Source organism: Hippopotamus amphibius, chromosome 1 (assembly GCF_030028045.1).
Source record: "Hippopotamus amphibius kiboko isolate mHipAmp2 chromosome 1, mHipAmp2.hap2, whole genome shotgun sequence".
NCBI lineage: Eukaryota > Metazoa > Chordata > Mammalia > Artiodactyla > Hippopotamidae > Hippopotamus > Hippopotamus amphibius.
In genome coordinates this window covers 114,253,536-114,271,817 of record NC_080186.1, presented here as the reverse complement: position 1 = coordinate 114,271,817, position 18,282 = coordinate 114,253,536, and the positions used below count along the sequence as shown (strand labels likewise).

At 48.8% G+C, this 18,282-nt stretch overlaps 1 protein-coding gene across 1 annotated transcript; it reads left to right on the top strand.

The window, feature by feature from the left end:
• The first annotated feature begins 1,466 nt into the window (after positions 1–1,466).
• SELENBP1 (selenium binding protein 1) lies at positions 1,467–9,591 on the top strand. The gene is made up of 12 exons (XM_057723162.1): positions 1,467–1,597; positions 4,244–4,300; positions 4,428–4,540; positions 4,822–5,007; positions 5,656–5,776; positions 6,993–7,175; positions 7,456–7,634; positions 8,083–8,161; positions 8,244–8,365; positions 8,612–8,704; positions 8,871–8,989; positions 9,186–9,591. The coding sequence occupies exons 1-12, from the start codon at positions 1,594–1,596 to the stop codon at positions 9,346–9,348; spliced, it is 1,419 nt and encodes a 472-aa protein (XP_057579145.1). The 5' UTR covers positions 1,467–1,593; the 3' UTR covers positions 9,349–9,591.
• Positions 9,592–18,282: the final 8,691 nt, after the last annotated feature.

The following is an 18,282-nucleotide window of genomic DNA, read 5'->3' as shown; positions in this document are numbered from 1 at the left end:
GACACCCATCACACTGAAGCCCAGTTTTTCTCTCCTTCCCTCTACTCTGCTTTGGAAACCTCGTGGCTCTTTTCTATTGGCAATCTCAAGCCCACACTTTGTTCCTTTCACTTTCTAATAAAAACTTCGCCCCAGAGCTTTCATCCAAGGAGATGAAAGTGGCTTCTGAGGACCAGAGCCAGCAGACTCCCGGAAGAGGGGGGCAGGGGTTACCCTGGTCAGGTGGCCAACTTTGAGGAAAGAGGGGACCCTCGGCTTCAAGATGGAGAGCAATTTGTGTGGGTCCCTTTGTCCAGCTCTCTCAGCACCTTGCTCCGGGGATGAGGGCAGCCCCAGAGAGGGTTAAGGGATCAGGCCTCAACCCTGCCTCAGCTTTTCAGCAAGTAGTTGTCATTTGCCTGAGGGGCTGGGACATTGTATGAGCAGGCTCAGCAGTCAGGGAGTCCTCCAGGTGGAGGAGTCTTTCCTGGATGGATGGAGAACCTGAGTTTTACGGCTTGTCGGCTTGTCATCGGCTTGTCATGGTCAGCTAGGGACAGTGGCTTCACGTTGGGCTGCTCTGGGCCCTGCTACCCTGCCCTGGGGAGCTGTTGAGGACCAGGCTGGGAGAAGAGGGGGAGGCACTCCACCTTCCCCTTCTGAGGTTTATGAGGTTCGTAGAGGGGGATAATGGGCACTGCCAACTTTCCTTCCACTTCAAAGAGAGGAATGAATGGGTCTGGGGAGAGTGGAAACCCGACACACATGCCACCCTCCCTCCAGTCAGGGCAGCCATGGCAGGAAGACATGGGTAGCAGTCCTAGGAGAACATGGATGTCTGGAATAAGAAGGCAGTCTTAGGAGAGAGCTGACCCCGGCTGTGGATGTAGCAGCAAATGGGCCCACAGCCCTCGCTGCCCCTAAATGCCAAGAGACAGGTCCAAATACAGAGATGAGCATTTAGAGACCCAGGCACTTGGCACACACACACTCACACAGACACACACACACCCACAGGCACACATGCGCATGCCCCACACAGGCATCAATATTCTGGCGGGCACACACTCAGGTACACACAGAGCTGCACAGGGACACACACACACATACACAAGCACAGATGTTTACACACAAGCACACTCACAAAGGCACACAGACACAGACACACACTCATGCAGGCACGTGCATAAAAGTACACACGCAGGCAACACACAGGGATACAGGAGCAAGCATGAGCCCACACACACACACACACGCTCACACGTGCCCAGGCACTCATGCCACTACAGAGAAATGCGCGCAGGCGCAGCACACATCTGCACATGCACAGCCTCCGGCACACACCCACTTGTACACACACACACACACACACACACAGCCAGTAACTCAAACACAACCGCCCCAGGCCACTTGAGAGTGTCCTGGCCAGAAGCTCTCCGACAGGCACTCTGAGCTGCGGCCAGGCCCTGCCCCTGCCCCGCCCACCCCCAACGGGTTGTATAAATTCCCTCCCTTTGCCCCTTCCCCGGCGCAGCCTCCTGGACCACAGCACAGCTCTCCGTCTCTGCCCACTCCTGGCAGACCCGTGCGGGGCAAAGCGCAGCAGCGAGCAGCATGGGTAAGGAGGGGGGCTTCTGACAGCCGTGCGCTGCCCACCGCGGGCCCGCCCCGCAGGGAGTGCCGGAAAACCTGGACCCGGAGCTGGCTCGGGGAGGGAGCGCAGGGCTCCGCGCCACTGTCCCCACCCCACCCCCACCCCTGCCTTTCCCAGCTTAGCCAAAGTTCTGGAGGCTTCAGGGAAGGAAGGCAGAGGGACTGCTGGGACGGGTGACCTTGGGCTCCCACCCAGCTCCCCAGCTGCAGCCTGGGGCCAGGGGGGCCTCTCTGCAGCTGAGAAAATAAGGGTGAAGGGTACTTAGGAGGAACTCTATGTCTCTGTCTGTTACCGTAGGAGACAGACAACCCTGATTTCTACCCGAGGCCAACTTCTTACTGCAGGGAGTAGGGCAGGGGTCCCCAATCCCACCCTGCTCACTCCCTCCACCCCCCTACCACACACCCCCTCCCCCTTCAGTGGAAAAATTGTCTTACTCGAAACCTGTCCTTGGTGCCAAAAAGGTTGGGAACCACCGGAGCTTTCCTGGCCAGGTCGCTGTCTAGCTACGCTGCCCCACCAATCACTTTGGGAGGGAAATCAGGGAGCCCCCACTCTTTCAGGACTGGGGTTGTTTCAGTGCCTCCCACCCTCTCAGTCCCCCAGGTTCTTCTCTTTCCCCATCCGTGCACTCCTGGATGTCAGGCTGAGGAGGAGTCTGGGTCTGGTTGGGAGTACTGAGGTCCTTGCCCCCTTGGATCTGCTTTTTCCTGGGCTGGGAGAATGCCCAACAAACCAGCCTGGCCTTGGGAAAACCCAGTGAGCTTTCCCTGGGCTCATCTCAAACCCAAAGATGTTCAGAGATCTTGCTTGAGATGCTTAAGACAGGGGGGATGTTCCCCAGAAGGAGGACAGATGCTCAGCGGGGCCTGACCCTGACTCTAAGAAATGCTGTGGGGGATGGCGTGGTTAGGATTCGAGATGGGGAGATGGGGCTGAGGGGCAGTACCTCCTTCACACACTTCCTTCATATCTTTGCTTCTTTCTCAGTCTCTGGCTTTGCAGATTTTGTATCTCTGTCTTGATGTCTTGGAGTTTTGAATCTCCTTCGATTCTGTGTCTGGCAACCTCCTTTCCCTCTCCCTCACCTCCTGTGCCAAACCCTGACCCAGCTTGCTTGTACAGCAGAACAAGTCTCCTTAATTCGTTTGAACTGGAGCTCACCTTGTCCCACCCCAGCCCCAGCCCTCTCTCTGGGCACCAGAGATTTCTGGCACAGCCCTACTCATATTTACACAACACTTCTCACTTATAAAAGTACTTCTGAATATGTTGTCTTATTTGGCCTTCATAGCCACTTAGAGAAGAAGGTAAGATATTATTACCCCTTTTAGGCAAACAAAGAGGAAAAAATGGAGAGAGTAGATGTCAAAGTTGGACCTTGAAACCACATTTCTGAACTCTAAAATGCTGTTGCTGTCTCTTAGCCTCTTAAGTCACTCGGCTGCTGCAAGTAGGGGGCCTGACTTCCTGGCTGGGGGCCTGAGCCCAGGCACCAGTGAAGGCTCGACTCTGGGACAGTAGCCAGACTGGCCATGGGACCTGGCAGGGAGGCAGTGTCAGGTCCTGTGAACTCCACTCTAGGATTTCTTTCGGCCTACAGCTCCACCTCTTTATTCCTCAGCCCTTCCTCCTGGTTAGGCTCCAAATCCTGAGGCTTGATGCCTGGTGGCAGCCCTCCTTCTCAGCGACTGACTTTGGTTCCTGACTTTGGTCCTGTAGATCCACATGGCTTCTCTTGCCAAACTTCAGGGGACAAGGAGGGCCACTTCCTACAGCTCTGATGGGTGGGCCTCTCAGCTCTCCAGGGTTGGGCCAAACACCTTGCTTTAGAGATAAAGGAAGTGGATGGGGCCCACCCAGGGCCCACCCAGGCATAGAAAGTAGTCTAAGGACGTTCAGCTGGTAGAGGTCCTGCAGCCTTGAACTTCAGCCTCCTATCCCTTGCCAGACCCTTGTTTATGTAACCCAGGCTCTGGCCAGCAGCCTGGGGGCAGGACCCAGCGGGGAGGGAAGCAGGAAGTGCCCCAGCTCCTGGTTTAGATACCTTGCAGTGAAAGGAGCTGAACAGGCACCACCACGGTCACTCCCTGAGGGCTGTTCCTCAAGTACAGCCAAGGTTTACTGGCTCCTACCAGGCACGTATACAGCTGCACACTTGACTGCAGCTTCTTGTTTATTTCTCAGAAAAGCCCACTGTGGTATTCTCATTACCCTCTTTTTATAGACGATGTGGAAACTGAGGCCAGGGAGGTTAAGTGATTTCCCTAAGCTCCCATTGGCTAGTCAGTGACCAGCTGGGATTGGGACCCAAATCAGTGTCATAACCACTGCCCCACACAGCCTCCCCTGCAGTCACCCTTTTCTTGCCTCCCCTGGGTCCTGTTCAAGGGTCTGTGTACCTTCAGGTCATATCTCTGCACTTCTTCCCACCGCATCCACACACTCATCAGGGTTTTGAGGATCTAGCGGGGACCTGGGACAGTGCCTCTACCTTGGCCAGTGGCAGTCTGGGGGGGGGGGGGGTGTGGCAGGGTGTTGGAGCGTGTAAGGAAGGAGCCTTCACCCTCCAGAGCGTGGTCCAGCCGACGTGCCCCGTTGTTTCCGCAGCTACGAAATGTGGGACATGTGGACCTGGCTACCCTTCCCCTCAGGAGGCCATGAAAGGTAAGCGTGAGACGACAGAGCCAGCATGCCCAGGAGGAGGCAAGCCAGTGCCTGCTACTCAGGCCATGGCTGCACCCTGCCCTCCTCCCCACCCCACCGCCCCCACTGCCTGCTTTCTACCCTCTAGGACCCAGGGAGGAGATTGTCTATCTGCCCTGTATTTACCGAAACACGAACACGGAGGCCCCGGATTATCTGGCCACTGTGGACGTTGACCCCAAGTCTCCCCAGTATTGCCAGGTGAGGTGGGGCTTGGGCACCAGAGGACCCTCAGACCCCTCCTCTAGCCCTGGCCCTGGCAATGCCCTTCCCCCGCTCCATCCTTCTTCACCCTCCCTGGGTATGGTTGTTCAGGCTGCTCACTGCACAAAGGCACCCCCTACCCATGTGCGAGGGCAGTGCTGACATCAAGTCTGGTCTGTGCTGTGCTGCCCCTGACGTGGGTCCAGGGGGCCCCTTCTCCGAAGCGCACAGCAGCGTGGTCTGGGTGAGCACCACCCCCGCCCCCTCTGCTATCCTAGGTCATCCACCGGCTGCCCATGCCCTACCTGAAGGACGAGCTGCATCACTCAGGATGGAACACCTGCAGCAGCTGCTTCGGGGACAGCACCAAGTCACGCACCAAGCTGCTGCTGCCCAGTATCATCTCCTCCCGAATTTATGTGGTGGACGTGGGCACCGAGCCCCGCGCTCCGAAGCTGCACAAGGCGCGTCCTCTGCCCTAGCCAGCTCCGGGCCCAGCCCCTAGCGTGCGCACCGTGCCCCAGCAGCCCGTGGCCAGGAAGCCGCCCTGGGTCGGGGCCCAGCAGTAGGGAGCGGAGCTAGACTTTGGAGGAGAGTTACCAGATGGATGTGCTGGGTCAGCGTCACCTAGGGTCAACGGAGGGAAGGGGGGAGGCTCTTGTTTTTTCACTCTGAGCTGGAGAAGAAGCCATTTCTCCCCCAGCCAGTTAGGAGCCCAGGGCTTCCCTTTGGCGGGAGCCTCTGATCCTTCCTTTCAACACTTTGTTGAGTGCCTTCTTTGTGCCAGGCACTCACTGCTGGCCGCTGGTGATACAGAGTTGACTCTGGCCTCCTCCCAGCCTGGGAGGAGCTTATGGCCTCAAAGGGCTGTGAGTGCCCTCAAGACAGACAGGAGGAGAGAAGTCTGTGCTTTCTGCTGGGTAGTTATCAGGCTCTCTGATGCCCCTGCTGCTTTGCAGACTCAGTCTTTGCCATATTCCTGCAGGGAAGATTGTCTCCATGTTTTGAAGGAAAAGAGGGCGGGGTCCGCAGACAGAAGTGTGGGAGGGGAGGAGGAAGGAGTGGGGAGTCCTGGCCCTGTGGGATTCTGATGCCATTCCTATCCTCCCCAGGTGGTTGAGCCCAGGGAGATCCATGCCAAGTGTGACCTGGGCTACCTCCACACCACCCACTGCCTGGCCAGTGGCGAGGTGATGATCAGTTCCTTGGGAGACCCCAAGGGCAATGGCAAAGGTACCTGCCGGCATTGTAGGCACTTCCGTGAGGGAAGCAGATGCCAAACTGGGGGAGGGATGGAATGACCTTCCAGGGAGAACCGGAGGACGGGGTCTCATCCAGTATTTAAACTATAGTCAAGTAACTTCAGTTATTTAAATTATTTTTATGAAGATGAGCCTTAAGTAATGAATTCACTTACAAGTTAAAGCCAGAACCGTCTGCCTTGGGGAATGTGAGTGGGTACAGACATGGCCCCAGAAAACACATACATTTAATATCAGCCTTGGTGAATTCATGAGCAAATCTCCCAGTCCTTGGGATCCTTAATTGTCACAGCTACTTTCTCATTTATGATATGATCAGAGCTTTCACATAAAATGTCTACAATGTGTCAAACATAACCTATGAGATAGGTGCTACTGTGATCCCTGTTTTACAGGTTAGGAAACTGGGGCACAGGCTGGTTAAATAATTTACCCGAAGTCAGCCAGCTATTAAGTCACAGAGCTGGAATTCAAACCCAGCAGTATGGCTCCAGAATCTCTGTCCTAATCACCACGCTCTGCTGCTTCTCTCCCACCCTCACCTGTTTCACTGGAACTCTCCATCCAGGGGCTTGGAGTGAAATCTCAGTTAAGGTCACCCAGTTCAGGTTACCGCATTAGACTCTATTTAGTTGCAGGAGATGGGATACATGACATTCCTAGATTTAAGAACACTTAGGAGTAGACATCTGTTTACACTTGCAAAGAAGTGGCAAGATGTCATGACATACTCAGATAGGGAAAAACATAGGGGGCATTCATGTTGAATTACAAATAAATATAATTTTCTCTCTTAAAAAAATATAGTGAGCAGAAAGGAGTTTAGACTCTGGCAGGAATCCTACATTGCACGTAGGAGGCTGGGCAAAGGAAGCAAAGGGTACAGAGTCCCAGAAGATCTTGGCTCAAGGGAGGAAAATTTTACCCTGTGGTCCGGGAAAGGGATGACCTTGATGGGAGGTAGGGGCACCAGAGTAAGTCCCCATCTCTCACCCGGCCCTCTGGGTGAGACCTTATGGACAAGTGTCCAAATTCAGCTCCTGAATTTAAGGATCTGGCCAATCCAGTGGGAGGAGGGGCACCAGGCAATGGGCTTGGAGCCTTTAGGACAGATCTGGGGGTGAGGGCTGGGTGCAGGTCACGTCTCCACTACCGCTACCTACCACCCTACTTCTGTCCCTGCTCAGGGGGTTTCGTGCTGCTGGATGGAGAGACGTTTGAGGTGAAGGGGACGTGGGAGCGGCCTGGAGGGGCTGCACCTATGGGCTATGACTTCTGGTACCAGCCTCGACACAATGTCATGATAAGCACCGAATGGGCAGCTCCAAATGTCTTTCAAGATGGCTTCAACCCCGCTGATGTTGAGGCGGGTGAGAATCACCCCCTACCCGTGGGCTGGCAGGAGCCTGGTCACACAAACCCCTGCTTTCTATTCCAAACCCCCACTCTCCAGCCCTCTTACTTCCCTCATGTGGACCCAGACTCTTCGGGTAATGATATAGGATGTGCTGAGTGCTCTGACTTGCTCAAGTGTCCTTCTGATCCCTCCAACCTGTTTTTCAAACTTCTACCCTGGGCTGTGCCCCAGCCTTGGCCCCTGCCCTACCGCCCTGATCCTGATTCCATCTTCTGGCCACATCCCCACCCCAGGGCTGTATGGGAGCCACTTAAACGTGTGGGACTGGCAGCGCCGTGAGATGGTGCAGACCCTGACTCTACAGGACGGCCTCATCCCCCTGGAGATCCGCTTCCTGCACAACCCGGCCGCTGACCAGGGCTTTGTGGGCTGTGCCCTCAGCTCCAACATCCAGCGCTTCTACAAGAACGAGGTGACGCGTGCTCTGGCCCCCTCCTCCCAGCAGTCCTGTCAGCACTTTGCCAGCTTCCACAGCCATGATGCTTCTTTCTCCCTACGAGTGACCCAGGCCTCCTCTGCCTGGCTCCACCAACCCAGACTTCCCAGGAGTGACAAACGAGGCCACCTGCCCTGCCTCTCTTCTCTCAGTCCTAGGCTAATTTCTCCCTGAGCCCTAAGTGGCCATATTTATTCATTCATTCATTCAAAAAATATTTAGTGAGTCAGGCACTGTGCTCGTTGCTGGGAACACAGTGGGGAAGCTGGCATGACCCCTGCCTTAAGGGGTCCGCATGGGAGTTAGATCCTAGTGGCAAGAAGGCCCTGCATCTACTCTCCCTATAGGTGGTATGCTCTGGGGAGACCCAGATCTGGCACCCACTCTAACAGGCTCACCTCTCTGCCTCTTAATCCCAATGCAGAGAGGTACTTGGTCCGTGGAGAAGGTGATCCAGGTGCCGCCGAAGAAAGTGAAGGGCTGGATGCTGCCTGAAATGCCCGGTGAGGGCTCAGGGGAGTGCGGGAGTCTCGGGCTGGGGAACAAGAGGCCTTAAAGCCTCTGACCTGCACCCCCCGCCCCCAGGCCTGATCACGGACATCCTGCTGTCCCTGGATGACCGCTTCCTCTACTTCAACAATTGGCTGCATGGAGACCTGCGACAGTATGACATCTCTGACCCGCAGAGGCCCCGCCTCACGGGACAGGTGGGTCCTAGCCGGATGGAGAGGAAAGGAGGGAGGAAGGAGAAGTCTGGGCATGAGATGGAGGGTACAGAGTGGCTGGGGGGTGATAAGGGAGGCGTGGGAAAAGCAAAGATAGGGGCTGAGGGATGGTTCAAGCCAGGACCATGGGGAATCGCCGTGGCGGCCGTGAGGGAGAGAGGCGCTCTTCCTGCAATGTCCTCACCTCCCACCACTGTCCTCCTTTACGCTCTGCACCTTCCCACCCAGCTCTTCCTCGGGGGCAGCATTGTTAAGGGAGGCCCCGTGCAAGTGCTGGAGGACCAGGAGCTAAAATCCCAGCCAGAGCCCCTGGTGGTCAAGGTGAGGACCTCTCCGCCTGCCCACGGGCCCCTCAGATCCATGCTGGAGATGGACGGGGGAGGGTGCTGGGCGGCAGCTGAGCGCGCTCTTGGGGTTTGGGTGGTGCCTCTGATTCCCGCCTAGGATCTGTATGTAACCCTGGGGTCGGACCCCTGGTTTTCCCAAGGGGAAACGAGTGCCCGGAGGCCCTCAGATGATCCAGCTTAGCCTGGATGGGAAGCGTCTCTACATCACCACGTCACTGTACAGTGCCTGGGACAAGCAGTTTTACCCTGACCTCATCAGGTAAGAAGTAGACAACCTGGGCTCCTCGCCCAGCCCTCCTCTCCCAGAGGGGTTTGGCTTTCTGAAGACTCCTTGGCTCCACTTACAGACTCTGCTCCCTCCTCAGGAACCCCCCTCCCCCTCCCCCACACTTACCTAATTCTTGGGAGAAGGGGACAGCCCCCTCTGACCTCTCCTCGCTCCCTATTTCCACCAGGGAAGGCTCTGTGATGCTGCAGATCGATGTAGACACAGTAAAGGGAGGGCTGAAGTTGAACCCCAACTTCCTGGTGGATTTTGGGAAGGAGCCCCTTGGCCCAGCCCTGGCCCATGAGCTCCGCTACCCTGGGGGCGACTGCAGCTCTGACATCTGGCTCTGAAGTCCACTTCTTCCAGCCCCACTACACGTCCTGAGCCCTCACTTCCGCAGGAACCTGGCTTCACTCTGCTCTCTTGGCCCCCCAACCCTTGGCAGCTTGTCCTCCCAAAGCCAGACTTAGGCTGTTGAAATGTATTGAGCCATGTCCGCATCTACCCATCACTGCTGAGAACTGCTCACTGTGCTGTTTTTACACGAGCTCTTGGAAATTACTTCACTAAGAAATAAACTGGTAGACCTCTTCCTGAGATCACCTTGTCTTTGGGGCACCGGGCCCGTGACTCCTCCTCTGCCGACCTTTTGTATCTTGCACAGGGAAGTCCTGAAGCAGACCAGGGAGTGGGGTGGTTATGATGACTCGTTCAGGCCAGTGATAACTGCACGATGCTAATGGTGCCAAAATCTCACTTTTATGGCCACGCAGAACCTGAAGATCTTGGAGGTGGTCGTCACAAGGAGAGCTGGCAGGGAGAGGCTGTCAATCCGTGTTCCTAAACTATTATTATTTTTTTTTAATTTGTACTTTCTTTTAATGAACCTAAAATCTCACCCATCACCCCCGGAGAATGTAACGTGCCCCCTCACACACAGGAGATATGCTAGACCCCTAACATAGATGCTGCCATCAGTTCCCACTGCTGGTGACAATACTGGGAGGACGCACTGTTCGGGGGAGGTTAGGTGTGTCACCTCCTACCGGGAAGACAGGAAAATGACGGGGCAGGAGGTCTGGGAACATCAAGGTAACCAACCCAACAGACAAGGCCCCGGCACTCTTGTCTCCTTGCCCGGATGGTGTTTTAGAACCTTGTCCGAATCAGAGATGTCTCCTTTCTCTGCACTAAGTCTTTCATTGTTTATAAGAGGAGAGGGATGGAAGTTTCAGGAACCTAAGAGACAGCAGCCAAGCAGTAGTTCTAGTGACTCTTTTACTCTCTACCCAAGACAGTACCAAGCAACGTCCAGGGATTAATTTACATTTTTTCAGTCTTCCACAAAGGTGGCTTTGTTTTAAACTCTGGAGCAGTCTGAGACCCCCCAAGATGGCCAGGCCCCCCCGCCAAGAATGTATTACATTTTCTTTCCCTTTGAGGTCTTTAAACATGCTCCTTGAAACATCTGTCTCCGCGTGACTCCTGATTCCTCCCCCTGCCTTCCCTGCAGTCCGGGCCAGGCTGTCCTATCCCTGGGAAAGTCTCCTTTCCTGATGATTCCAGGTTAGGGGTCCCTGCCCGTCACCTCAGCATGAACATAGGTTACACTATATTGAAAATCCCTGCTTATTCCCGGTACCCAGCTTGGATATTAGCACACAGTGTGCCTTAATGAACAGGTGATTGTAAAGGACGACTGAGTTACAAGGAGCCTTGGGATTTACTGGGTCTTACGAGACGTCTCCCCTAGATTTCTACCCTGTCCTTTTCAGTAACCACACTTCTTCAGAAAGAACTTGCCTTGGGATAAGCAAATAGTTGATGAGGAAAAGTCCTTTATAAAATTCCAGCCAGTAGACAGGAGTGCGTGGTCACCGCCCAGCACTGCAAGGCGGTCAGGCCCCGGGGGGTCCGGCCCTGTGGGGAGGGGTAGCCATCAGCGCTCCCAACGCATAAGAGCCTGTGGGAGTCAGATTCCATGTCCTCTCGTTCACCGGGACATCAACTGCTGCCCCCAAAATGATGCCCCCAACCCCAAAGCCCCCCAAACCCCAACGCAAAAATAAAATGGAAAAAAAGAATCAACCAACCAACCAAACAACAACAGAGAATTGCAGCTGGTAAAGTCAGAAGGAGTGATAGAATTTGGATAGCACCCATTTGCAACCTCTAATGACAACTGGATCTAGGCAAAGATCATCAGTGACTGCTAACACCATTCAATGAAAGCCTGAAACGGGGCTTCATGATGGACAGATCAGACGACAAAACCTGAAAATACGACTCAATCTTTACATCACAAAAAGCGTACCTCCTAATGCGATGCAATAGGAAGTACACAGCACCACCATGAAGCATTCTTGCCAAAAAGCCAAAATGAATTTGATTTAGCCTGCGGGAGGAATCACTTGACAGGAAATACAGGAGGCGGAAGAACACGTTTCAAAAGCTTAAAAATACGATAAAGGTTTGATCATAAAAATGTAGAATGTGGGAAATTCTATAGAGCAAATGACCAGTTTCCTCAACAAATAAATTGAGAGAGAGAATATAAGATTAGAAAGATTCAAGAAACAGCAACCAAAATCAAATGCAATGCACTGCCCAAAAAAATAATAAATAAAATAAAATAAAACAAAATAAAACGTCCATCCTAAAAAAAAAAAAAAATGCAATGCACTGTGTGGGCCTTGTTGATACTGATTTGAGCATAACAGAAAAACATATACTTTTTTAGGAAATTGGAGAAATCTGGACACCGAATGGATGTTTGACGATAATAAGAGGTTATTTTTTAGATGTGATAATGACATTAGGACTATGTTAAAAAGAGTTCTTATTTTTATTTTTTTACTTTTTTAAAGAACTTTTATTGAGATGCAGTTAACAGACAAACTGCTTATATTTAGAGTGTACAATTTGGTATATTTTTCTTATTAGTAATGTATATATGGCAATCCCAATCTCCCAATTCATTCCCCCTCAACTCTCCCTGCTTTCCCCACTTGGTGTCCATATGTTTGTCCTCTACATCTGTGTCTCTATTTCTGCCTTGCAAATCAGTTGATTTGTACCATTTTTCTATATTCCGAATATATGTGTTAATATACGATATTTGTTTTTCTCTTTCTGACTCACTTCACTCTGTATGAGTTTCTAGGTCCATCCATGCAGCTGAGTAATATTCCATTGTATATATGTACCACATCTTTTTTATCCATTCATTTGTTGATGGACATTTAGGTTGCTTCCATGTCCTGGCTCTTGTAAATAGTACTGCAATGAATATTGGAGTGCGTGTGTCTCTTTGAATTATGGTGTTCTCTGGGTATATGCCCAGCAGTGGGATTGCTGGGTCATATGGTAACTCTATTTTTAGTTTTGCAAGGAACCTCCATACTGTTCTCCATAGTGGCTGTATCAATTTACATTCGCACCAACAGTGCAAGAGCGTTGCCTTTTCTCCACACCCTCTCCAGCATTTACTGTTTGTAGATTTTCTGATGATGCCCATTCTAACTGGTGTGAGGTGATACCTCATTGTAGTTTTGATTTGCATTTCTCTAATCATTAGTGATGTTGAGCAGCTTTTCATGTGCCTCTTGGCCATCTGTATGTCTTCTTTGGAGAAATGCCTATTTAGGTCTTCTGCCCATTTTTTGATTGGGTTGTTTGTTTTTTTGATACTGAGCTGCATGAACTTTTTATATATTTTAGAGATTAATCCTTTGTCTGTTGATTCATTTGCAAATGTTTTCTCCCATTCTGAGGGTTGTCTTTTCATCTTGCTTATAGTTTCCTTTGCTGTGCAGAAGCTTTGAAGTTTCATTAGGCCCCACTTATTTATTTTTGTTTTTATTTCCATTACTCTAGGGGGTGGATCAAAAAAGATCCTGCTGTGATTTATGTCGAAGACTGTTCTTCCTATGTTTTCCTCTAGGGGTTTTATAGTGTCTGGCCTTACATTTAGGTCTTTAATCCATTTTGAGTTTATTTTTGTGTATGGTGTTAGGGAGTGTTCTAATTTCCTTCAAAAAGAGTCCTTATTTTTATTTATTTGTTTTTTTGGCTATGCCGTGCAGCATGCAGGATCTTAACTACTAAGATTAGGGAACTTAATTCCCAAGCCAGGGAGCAAACCCATGCCCTGTGCCCCTTGCAATGGAAGCACAGACCACCAGGGAAGTCCCAAGAGTCCTTATTTTTAGTCATACTGAAGTACTTACATAAATATTGAATTATTTACAGATATAATGATACAATGAATATCTATATTAAATAATCTAGAGTGAGTGAGTTGGAGAGTGGAAGAGGTATAGATAAAACAAGACTGACCAGATGTTGATAATTCTTAAAGCAGGATGATGGGTATGTGTATGAGGGGGTTACATTCTTTCTTCCCCTTTTCTATATTTGAAATTTTTTCATAATAAAAACTTAAAAAACAAAAACCTCTTCACCCACATCCTAATCCTGGCCTCATCTCACTATTTCTGCCCCTACACTACTGAAACAGTCACTCCAAAAACAAGAGCGGCCTTCCTGTCACACACAACCCAGCCACCAGCAATCTGTGACCCCAATCCCTGATGTACCCACCGTGACAAGACCTCTCTCTGTTGTCCTCACAAAGATTCCACCCCATGGTCCAGCACCAGGCTACATAAGCAAGAAGAGCAAAGCTGCCCTTGCCAAGTGAAAAGTCTGGTACATCATCTGGGATCTCCTGCCAGCACCATGGCCAGCTCCACAAGTTGGCCTAGGAGACCATCTGGAAGGTTCTAGAGAGTCTGCTAAGCTCAGGGACACACCTCCCCCCTGAGCAAAGCTGTAGCCCCAGTCCACCATGATGAAAGATGTGAGAGTACTAGGAAGTGTCTACCCCATCATGGGTTCTTTAAGCATGATCAGCCCTCCCACACACTGCAGCTGGGTCCTTAAAGGCAACTTTGGCAGTTGCTCTCATCTCAGGGGCTAATGAGGCTCATCTTCCTTCTTGCATCTTCCATCTGTTTGATTGCCTGGCTTCATGCTCTAAATATTTTCTCTTGGCCATTCTCCCACATGCTGTTAGGAGTCCCTTCCCTTCCTTACTGATTTTGATGTGTAGCAGGCTTTCTGCTCTAAACACTACCTGACTTAGAGGAGTATGTACAACATTTTCTTAGGTAAAAAAAGTAAGTTGCAGATAGATAGATGATAGATAGATGATGGATAGATAGATAGATTAAAATCCCCATTTTTAAGAAGAAATTCAATAAAAACTTCTATTTAGGTGGACTTGTGCTTGTAAGAACACAGAAATGGGTGTGGGAGGATACTTAACAGGACACGTTACCTCAGAGGGATGCGGGATTTTTTATGAAACTTGACAAGCTGTTTCTAAAACTAATCTGGAAATTCAAATGCATTGTGTTCCAGTTATCTATTGCTGTGTAACAAATGACCCCCCAAACTTAGTGGCTTAATGCAATGGCAACATTATTTTTGCTCACAAGTCTATAATTTTTTTTTTTTTTTTTTTTTGGCCATGTGGCTTGCAGGATCTTAGTTCCCCAACTGGGGATTGAACCCACACTCTTGGCAGCAAAAGCCTGGAATCCTAACCACTGGACTACCAGGGAATTCCTGCAATTCTTTGATTTAGAAAGGGCTCTATGGGAACAGCTTGTTTCTGTTCCACTCTGTATCAGCTGGGGCAGTTCAAAGGCTAAAGGCTAGAGTCATTTGAAGGCTCACTCACTCACATGTCTGATGATTGATGTTGGCTGTCACCTGGGACCTCAGCTGAGGCTATGACCTACACAGGGCCTTTCCATGTGGCTGCTTGGCTTCTTCACAACATGGTGGCTGGGTTCCCAGGGCATATCCCAAGAGAGTGGAAAGAGGAAACTCTATCAACTATTTTAACCTAGACTTGGAACTCATACAACGTCAATTCTACCACATTACATTCACTGAGACCGTCACAAAGGCCTTCCCAGGGTTAAGGGGACAGGAAACAAATTCTACCTCTTGATGGGGAAGTGGCAAGGTTCTGGAATAGCAATGTGGAACCAGAGAAGTTACTGTGCCCATACTGGAAAATACAATCTTCCATATGCAGAAATATTTTTTTTTAGTTAACAAAACTAATAATGGGAAACTTTCATCATTAGACATCAAAACATACTATATAATTACATTAATTAAAACAGTGTGTTATGGGTGGAGTAACAGACAAATAGAATCAACACAAGAGAAAATGGTCCAGAAACAGACCCAACTATAAAAGGGAACTTAGCATATGATAAAAGTATAAGATAAAATTATAAGAGGAAATAGCCAGAATAAGAAAGAAATGATGAGTATTTTGAAATGACTGGCCATCCATTTGAGAAACAAACAAATTAAATTAGATCCTACAGAAGACATTACTGATTGGCTACTGAACAATCATTCCCAAACCTCTTTTCCCTTGCCCACCAGAGGAAACTTCTATCCTTAATTTAATTTTATTTTTTTACTTTAAATAAGTACACTTTATTTTTTTATTTTATTTTTAAAATACTTATTTATTTGTTTGTTTGTTAGTTTATTTTGGCTGCACCGGGCCTTAGTTGCAGCACAAGGGATTTCTAGTTGTGCCTTGCAGGATCTTAGTTGTAGCATGCACGCAGGATCCAGTTCCCTGACCAGGGATGGAATCCAGGCCCCTATATTGGGAGCATGGAGTCTTACCCACTAGACCACCAGGGAAGTCCCTATATCCTTAATTTTATGATAATGATTCTATTGCTTTTCATTTATTTTTTTACAGATATGTAACTATCCACAATGTATACATAGTTCAGTTTTGCCTGCCATTAAATATTTATTCATTGCATTGCACTGTATGTTTTCTTTTGTGTTCTTTCGCTGTTTCTAAAATTCATCCATGTGGACATCTGTCACTATGGCTCATTCATTTCCATGGCTCTGACATTCCATCATATGAATACACCACAATTTATCATTCTACTGTAGATGGACATTTGGGTTGTTTCCAGTTTTTGCTAATGCAAGCAGTGGGATTATAAACCTTACTGCCTCTGTCTTTAGGGCTTATCTGTAGGAGTAGAATTGCTGAATCATAAGATATCCATACATTCAACATTACCAAGTAATACCATATGATTTTCCAAAATAGTAATACCAGGTTACACTCCCATCAGCAGTAGATGAGAGCTCCTGTTGATCCACAACCATGTCAAATTTCAGTATTGCTAGACTTTTAAATTTTTGTCAGTTTATTAGTGGGTATGAAATGGTATCTTTATGTGGTTTTACTTTGCATTGTCTTGATTACTATAGAGAGTGAACAACTTTCCATAAGTTTATGAGCCATTTCTGCATCTTTTATGAAATTCCTGTTCATTTTCTCTGCCCATTATTGCATTTGGCTATCTTTTTATTTGTAGGAGGTCTTTATAAATTCCAAATAATAATCCTTTGCCAATTATGTCTTGAAAACATCTTCTCCTAATTTGTAGCTTAACTTTGCATTCTTTTTATAGTGGTTTTTTAAATAAGTTTAAGATTTTAATATTAATGTATCTAAATTTTATCAATATTTTCCTTTATGGTTTACATTCTTGTATTTGTTTAAGAAATTCCCTCCCAATATTAGTAGGCAATGTATAATAGTGCCTAAGAGCAAATTCTGAATCCAGGCAGCCCAGTTCAGATGCTAGCTCCATCACTTACTGGGTAACCTTGGACAAAGTAGTAATCTCTCAATGCCTCAGTCTCCTCATCTGTAAAATGGGGATAATCATAGTACCTATCTGATAGAGTTGCTATGAGATAAAAAGGTAACATATGTGAGGCCCTTAGAACAATCCTCACCACATATTCAGCTCTATATAAATATTTGCTATTATGATGGTGTATATCACACAATTTTTATTATTACTTCTCAGGGCAAGGACCATCATACCTTATTCAGCTTTGTATCCCCAGCTCTTCGCATAACATCTGGCGAAGGTGTAAATGGTTAGTTGCCTGTTTTTCCCATCTCTAGCCTCCCTTTGCCTCCCCACTCAACTTCACCTTTCTACAGTGCTGCAAAATAATCTCCCTTACATAGCTATGATATTTTTTCTCCCTTTGCTAAAGCTTCCAATTATTCTCTGCCACTTGCAAATTCCTAAGCCAGCATAATCTACCCCAAATTCTTTTTCCAGTTAAAGTGCTCTATATTCCCCTTCATACCAAACAGTGGTGTTCGGAGTATCTTTCCATATTTGTATATGATCTCCTGCAAATCTGTATACATGCAGTCTAGGGCAGTGTTCAAGAGAATGGGCTCCGAAGGCAGACTGTCTGACTTTGGATCCTGACTCCAGCACTTACTACAATGTAACTGTGGACACATCCCTTCACCTCTCTGTTTCCTTGTCTGTAAAATGGAGACAGTAATAGTTCCTACTTCAAATTGAGGTTTTTAACGTTTGGTCTGGTGTCCGGCTCGCAGTTAGCAAATAAATTTTAGCTGTTACTAGAAAACCTTCTTGCCAGTATATCCTTATTTCCCCAACTTTGCAATCCCCTGGGTTCCGCCAGTACCTACAGAAGCTGGTAGTAGGGAAATGGAGGCTGCAGCCGGCAATGGCCATGAGATCAGGCAACACTGCTGTCCTCTTTACAAAAGCACAATGATGATGAGACTGGAGAACTATAAGTCAGGATTACAAATATAATTTTGGGTGTGATAGATCTGCTGTGCAAAACAAAATACTGTAAATCCATTCAAAGGGTGGCTACCCTTGAGTCTGTGACCTCTGAAATTAGATGCACCACTTGGTCTGTACCTGCACTTTTCATGGCAGAGTGTTCAATGCTTTCATCTGATTCCTGACCTTAAGAAGCCTTACAGAAGAGGGTGAAGAACCCTTGACCTTTCAGTACAATGTTCTCTTTTCAGGAGAAAAAGTTCATGTGGGTATCCAGCACCCCCTGGGGGAGTCAGTCAAAATTCCAGTGTTCACTGACTACAGAACTATGGGAATGCAAAGGTATTAGCAACTCTTTGGAAGGAAATAAAGTACACACGGGAAACCTAGGGACACTAAGGGCACTTAGCATAACGTGGTACAGCTGCTGAGATTTGGAGGGCTCCATCAATAAGGAACGTGAGCCTGCGTTTGCAGGTTTGTTGTCAGTGTCTGCATGCGTGTGTTGGTGGTGGGGGCTGGGGAGAATGGTTCGACTTGTTTTTTCATCAAAAGGAGGTAATGTGAGCTTACAGGGAACTTCCATCC